Source organism: Gossypium arboreum, chromosome 3 (assembly GCF_025698485.1).
Source record: "Gossypium arboreum isolate Shixiya-1 chromosome 3, ASM2569848v2, whole genome shotgun sequence".
Taxonomy (NCBI): Eukaryota; Viridiplantae; Streptophyta; class Magnoliopsida; order Malvales; family Malvaceae; genus Gossypium; species Gossypium arboreum.
The window spans coordinates 235,587-242,538 of record NC_069072.1 but is presented as its reverse complement, the minus strand read 5'-3'; the positions used below and the strand labels follow the sequence as shown (position 1 = coordinate 242,538).

General features: G+C 33.0%; 1 protein-coding gene across 1 annotated transcript; it reads right to left on the bottom strand.

Moving 5' to 3' along the window:
- Positions 1-2,705: 2,705 nt before the first annotated feature.
- Positions 2,706-4,541, bottom strand: LOC108475195 (uncharacterized). Its single transcript, XM_017777181.1, has one exon. It carries the CDS (start codon positions 4,539-4,541, stop codon positions 2,706-2,708), a length of 1,836 nt encoding a protein of 611 aa, XP_017632670.1.
- Between the last annotated feature and the right edge of the window lie 2,411 nt (positions 4,542-6,952).

Below are 6,952 nucleotides of genomic sequence, written 5' to 3'. Positions count from 1 at the left end.
TAATCGATGAACTAAACTTTTTTCATGTTTTGGGCCATGCCTATGTTCTTTCCTGTTTCTGGTTTTGCCCCATAATTTTACGAGGTTTGGTATGCCCCAAAGCACTGATTGATATTCGTTTTCTGTTTCTTGGTCCAAAAAGGAAGAATGATTAATTGCACCCAATGTCTCCTTACTATTGGTTTAGATTTTAAATTAAATTTGTCTTTAAATTTTAAAATGTTTTTAATTGAGTCTTTTAAGTATTATTATCATATTAATCAGGTCATCCTGCTAACATAATTATTAATTTAAACATTAAATGCCAACTTAGATATGATGTAGGGTATATTTAAAATATATCGACATTGTTTTTGGTATATGAACACCTTGGATATGATGAATTAAAAAGGATTAGACAATGTTATTAAAATTTAGGAGGATTATTTCTTTTCTTTAACACACTATATCCAACAAATCCATGGATACACTTGCTTGCTGATTAATATAATGTATCTAACTTTAAGAAGCTTCTTCCACGCCCAACCATGCAATGCCGGGCTTGAACCTGCCATACGATATTGATCCACCCAAGCCACGATAACCAAAATCTGCGATAAACATCTTATCATATAAGCTTGATTCCATGGTTTAAGATCATTGACTCCCAAACCTCCCTCTGCTTTGGGATGACAAATCTTCTCTCAGTTAATCCTAGCCCCTTTTGTAGATGTTTCATTGCCCGTTCAAAGAAAGGAGTTGCAAATTTTAGTAATCTGCTTGATGACTTTAAAAGGGAGAATGAAGATTCTGCACTAAAAATTCTGAAGATTAAAAAAAAAACAGATTGAAGAAGTTGAAGTCTGCCGACAAAAGAAAGGCATTTAAAAGACCAATTCCTAATGGTCACAAAGGCATCTCAAATTCCTCGCCACTAGTGGTACACCAAGGTACCTGACTGGTAACTTTCCAATCTTTAAACCAGTCACCTCAACAATGATCGACCCCAACACTGTAGATTTCACTCTTTGAAAAATTAGCTTGCAATCCTAACATATTATAAAAGAAATCCAAAATGTAGAAACATTTTGGACAGCAAATATAGAATAAATATTGCCTTTGGTAAACAAAAGGAGATCATCTGATAAATACAGAAATCTAATCATTGAGTAATGAGTTTTATAAATAAAGAATATCTTAATCTTTAGAATTAGGAATTGGATAAAAGGGATTTCATATATTTAAACACTTAAAAGAAGTATAGAAACTTTGGGTTGGAGGTTTAGGTTTAATGCTTGTCATTGGGTGTCCCGAATTCATTGATGTTACTTCCAAAGGACGAAATAATATATATATATATTGAAGACCCTGGTAAAAAGATATCAAAATTTATTACTGTTTTTTAAATATAAAAAGAAACTAAAACTCCTCCACTAAATGTAGTTTATTTCTTTTTAACTAGGATTCTACTGTAAACAATCTCGCTGACGAATAATGATGGGAAAAGCTTTATTAGATATCTTCATCGGGATCAAAAAAAGTAGTGACGCGTATCTGAAGTGATCGTGCGATTGAACTATACTTTCCGAACAAGTAAGCAAGCTTTGCCGTGAAATCTCTGCTGAAAAACCGCGTCCAGCTTTTTAGGGTGTTTCATTCATTTGATAACCTTCATTTATATTATAAATAAGAGTAAGGGTGTTTACAAATAAAGAGCAAAAAATCAAAAGCATTTATATTTCTTAGTGTTTAATTTCCTAGGAGATTGATAACCAGCAGCGATGCTATCGGAGCATAAGATGGTGAAACCTGCCAAACATGGAGATTGTGAATTTTGGTTGCTGCTTCACTTGATGGCTCTAATGAAGTTTACGGCTTTAGCTGAACATGCGAAAAATTTAAGACCGGCTCTCAGGAATCAAAGGACACCGTTGAACTGCTATTGAGGGTGATCGAAGAATCAGAGGACTACAAGCTTAAAGTTACTGCCATAAAGTCGATTGGTTTTTTGGCTAGAATCTTCCGTAAAAGCAATCATCATCGGGTGATTAGTCTATTGGTGTCGCAGCTCGAAAATGGGTGTGGGGAAGTGGTAATGGAAGCTTTGGTTGCTTTAGCGAAGTTTTCCTGTGACGCAAATCATCTATGCAAAGAGCATTCGAACAAGATGATCGAGTTCAACGCTGCACAGATTTTGGTGAAACTGTTGAGTGATGGTGAAAGCGAATTGAAGCTACAAGTGCATGTATTGGTGCTTATGTGTTACATTGCTTCGAAAGCTGATTATTGTAAGGCTGTGGAAGAAGCCAGGATGAGGACTGCAGTTCGACAATTGTTAAGCAAAAAAGGGGAACTTCGCACGTTTGTTTCGCGGAAACCTGAGTTAAAAGAATTGGCGACCAAGGCCTTAGATTCCCTAAGATTGTATTATGAATACTAATGAAGGCACTAGATGGAAAGTTTATCAATCCCATTAGCCAGCAAATTGTGCATACAATATTATATTTTTCACATAATTGATGTATCATAGAGCCAAATTTTCTTCTATTCTTGTTTTTTTTTCTCCATTGATTTGGCAATTTTTCTTATCAATTATCACCAACCCTTTTTATCATATCCTTTTGTCATTACTACTGATGAACAAGGTACTACCAATTCTTTGGGCAGCGAATTGGTAGTACCTTGTTTGCCAATGCGTCGTGACACCTTCATTACTAGCCATTCCTCTATGCAGTCCACACATAATACTGCCAGTTCCACGCACTTAGGTTGAGAAACTGCTGAATCCTCTTGCTCTTTAATGGAGGTATTGCCCCTAAAATTCTCTTTATACATCTTGTTACAATTGGCGGTGTTTTACTATCACCTTTTGACAGCAACTTTAATCCACGTCGTACAGTGTCGACAACTTCTATGCCCTGTTCTGTAATAATCTGTTTGATGCCTGTTGAACTGTCTGTTTGTAGTTGGTCCTCAGTAAGATTGAATTGGAGTCTGGACATTGCGTGGGGGACCAATGTTTCTAACTCTGGATTTTCTGTAATGACTTCGGGATCTGTGGTCTGAAGAGCAGTCAAAGCTCCAGCATTTATCAAAACATTGCTATTGGTGTCATGTTGGGCAAGGTAGCATATCAATGCTAATACGTGGGGTTGGGCCTTCGTATCCTCACTTACTAACTTCATCAACAATTGTACACCATCAAACTTGACTATCGACTCCGAATGCTCCGAACGAAGGTAATTATCAGTGGAAACAAACTTTCTCAAAGCAATTGCAGCTTCCATTGCAACTTCTTGATCTGTGTTCCCTAGCTGAGCAATCAAAAGACTGATGATTACTCGACCCTTTCTGGCTGAAAAAGACCTTGCCAATGATCCAATGGACTTAATTGCAGGAACTCTCAGTTTTGCATCGTCACGTTCTTTGATTATCCTCAATAGCTCACAAATGAGCGCCTTTGCAGCCGGAGAAGAACTCGTAAAGGCTGAACGTCGAAAACGGATATCTGATTCAGCAATAGTTGTGATTTCCTTTATGATCATTATGCAATTGAACCGTAATTCATCTTGTTCTTTTGCCACCAACTCGGCCAAGCATCGCATTCCTTTCGTCTCCGTTAATGTCTTACAAATCAAAACACTCCCTTGAGCAAGCTTCCATAAAGCCTTGGAACAACTAATCTTCAACTCGAGCGGTGATTGTTGAGATGACAACAAAATCACCAGCCGCCATACCGCTTCCTCTCTCATGAAATGATATCTTTTCAACTCTGGGTTACGCTCTGCAATGTCTGCAACCAAGTCGGCAGCTTGCTTTTGATCGCATCTCGAAGATGTTCTTGATAAACGACTTGCAATTGTATGAATCAATTCCTTGATAATAGTTCCACTCTTTTCCTCCTCCTCATTAGATAAAAGGCAAAGTGCATTAGCGGCTGCAATATGAGCAACCGGAGAATTCTCCTTCAAAAGCTTTAGTAATGAAGGTAACCCACCTTTAAAAATGAGCTGCTTATACTCAAAATCTTTTTGTTGAACGAGTGATGCAAGACGATGAGCGGCCTCGATTCGATCATCTAAGCTTGGCCCCATTTCGACAGTGGCGATACAAGACCAGACCAAAACTGTAGGCGAGTACATCGAGCCTCTGTCTTTGCTTTGGGGCTCATAATCGCTAACCAGCCACTCCATGTCGGTGATAGAAGCATCTAAAACGTGGAAGAGCTCTTGAAAATCGGTTGAAATACGGATACGGCTAGTGAAGAATCTACAAAGCCGACGTTGGGGCTTGCAGTTGTGTACAACGCGCTGAGCTACCTTGAAGTTGTCCTCGAGCTTGACAACTATGCTGTTCATTGACAGCAAGTAAAGAGGAGTAGCAAAATTGAGGAACCGACGCAGGCTACGCAGCATTAGCAAGAGCCGATTCACTCGCTTTCCCAACTCACTGCATTTCACCTTGAAGGAGTTGGACCTGTTAATTGCTGAGCAAACATCCTGCCCTAACAGTATCATATCGAGCAAAACATTCTTGATCAGCTTCTTCTGCTCCGAACTCATCTTAGCTGATCCTCAGTTTCGTACTAAATAATTAAAGTTTGTAGAGTGTGGGAATCCAATTCTAGCCACCTTTTATAAGGTTTGCACACTGTAAATTTCTAGGAAAAGCATTTAATCCGGCGATAATACTTAAAAGCTTCGTATGATTTATGAACTGAACAAAGGAAAAGACAGAATTTTATGACGATGATTATTTGCCATTTCAGAAAAGGATCGAGACGAGAACGACATTTTTTGCTGTAGACAAGGGAGAAACCGAAATTTCGAAAAATATAAAATCAACCTAATTTAAAAATAGAGTTACCTAATGGAATTCATTTTTTTTATTTAATATATAATTGTTTTAAATTTTTATTATATAAAAGTAAATATTTTATATTTAAAATAATGAAAATAATTTGAAAGTTCAAAAAATATCGAGAATCGGATCGAATTAGAAAGGATGGTTCAAAAAATTCAACTGAACCGGATTGATATCAACCCTAAAGATGACTCTAAATTTGATTTTTCACAAACTCCGTATTTTTCTTAAATTATTGTGAACTTTCTCGATACTCAAATTTGTTAGGATTGTAATTAAGGTAGTTAGTACCATATCAATAAATATATCTAACGATGGAAATAGGATGAATATTAGGGGGCTATGCACAATAGTTGGTACTGTTTCTGCACAAATTAGTTGAATTTTCATTTCAATCAAAATTTCAATTTGTTTCAATTCATTCCAATTAATACAAGCTTGTATTAGTGTATACCAAATTAGCAAAAAATAATAATATTTTTATTTTAACTATTATTTTATATATTTTCTAAATTTCCAATTAAAAGGAAAATACAATCAAAAGTTGGATATTAGTAAAAATCATATATATATATATATATATAAAAGTAAATACGTACATGATTAAATTCAACAATTGAAAAAAATACACATAAAAAAAGTAGACAAGATTTTATAATTTTACTGTTTAATATGAATGGCCACATGCTAATAAGAACAAGAGTATATCAACTTGGAAAGTAAAGACGATTAATGAAGAGTTTAACGCAAAGAAAAATAGAGAAGATACCCAAAGAAGAAGAAGACAGATTACAAAATTAAAAATTAAAATGGTTTTAGAAGTCTTATAGTTAAGCCATCAATTTGAAAATTAAAAATGTGGGTAATTTCCCTAATTTTGAAATAAATAAATAGGAATTTAAGATATATTTAAATAAACAAACAAAGAAAAGGGGCAAAACCTCAATTTGTCTAATTCAAAATTGAAATATATATTTTTGAAAATGTTACAACATAGATCAACGAGAACGCAATAAAAATATAAAGAAATATGTATTTATTATATGTATTTATTTAATTGTTATATGTAATACATCACACTCGACTTGATCGTCAAATTTTACATATGAGCTATCACATTCGTTGTTGAAGAAACTACGTATTTATTTTAATATCTGAAAAACAAGTTATACAAACAATTAAGTTTTAAAACTTAACAATACACATTATTTATTGAACTTCAGGTTATAAAAGAACTTACGAAAAGTCTTATGTAACACCGATAACAAACGAGGGATTAAATCGTAAAAAAATAAACAAAACAAGAAAATATTGTCGCAACATAAGGATGAATGTTGCAACACTGAATACAATAGTAGAAGGTTACGATCTACACAGTGTAAAAGCTAAAGTAATTTTACACATTTCTCTAACTATTTATATGATTAATATTTTAATAACTAAACCGTTAAATTTATTAATATAATTGTACTTGTCATGCATGTTTTTTGAACTGATTCGATATCTCTATCATATCAATTTAAAATACTCTATATTTTAATATATATTCACTGGTTGAATTTCTTTTACGTAAAATAAATAATTAGAAATTTTAAATTTACATCAATTTTGACGTGCATGATCTACATGAATAGACCATGAAATATAATGATTAAATTATTAAAATATTAATTATATAAATAGTTATGGAAATATATAAAACTATTTTAATTTTTACACTGTATAAATGAATCCTTCCATATTTACAACAATTTTAAATGTTTCCTTTATTATATAAACTTCTATATTGTGCAATTTTTTTAGGATATGTATTTATATAAATATAATATTTATATATTGAATAAATTAAATTAACCCCAACAAATTTGAAATATTTCCTTTATTTTAAACATAAAGGTTAATTTAACCTTTAATATTTATATATTTTATTAATTTAATTTTTAAAGTAAAATTTGGCTTTAAATATTTTAAAAAAATTAAATTTGACCATCAACCTTTTAAAAATAGTTAAATTGTTATTTTTATAATGGAAATACTAACTAAAACGTTAAAATTTAAACATGATAATCTACATGGCAATTCACATGTACTTTTATAAACTTTTATATTT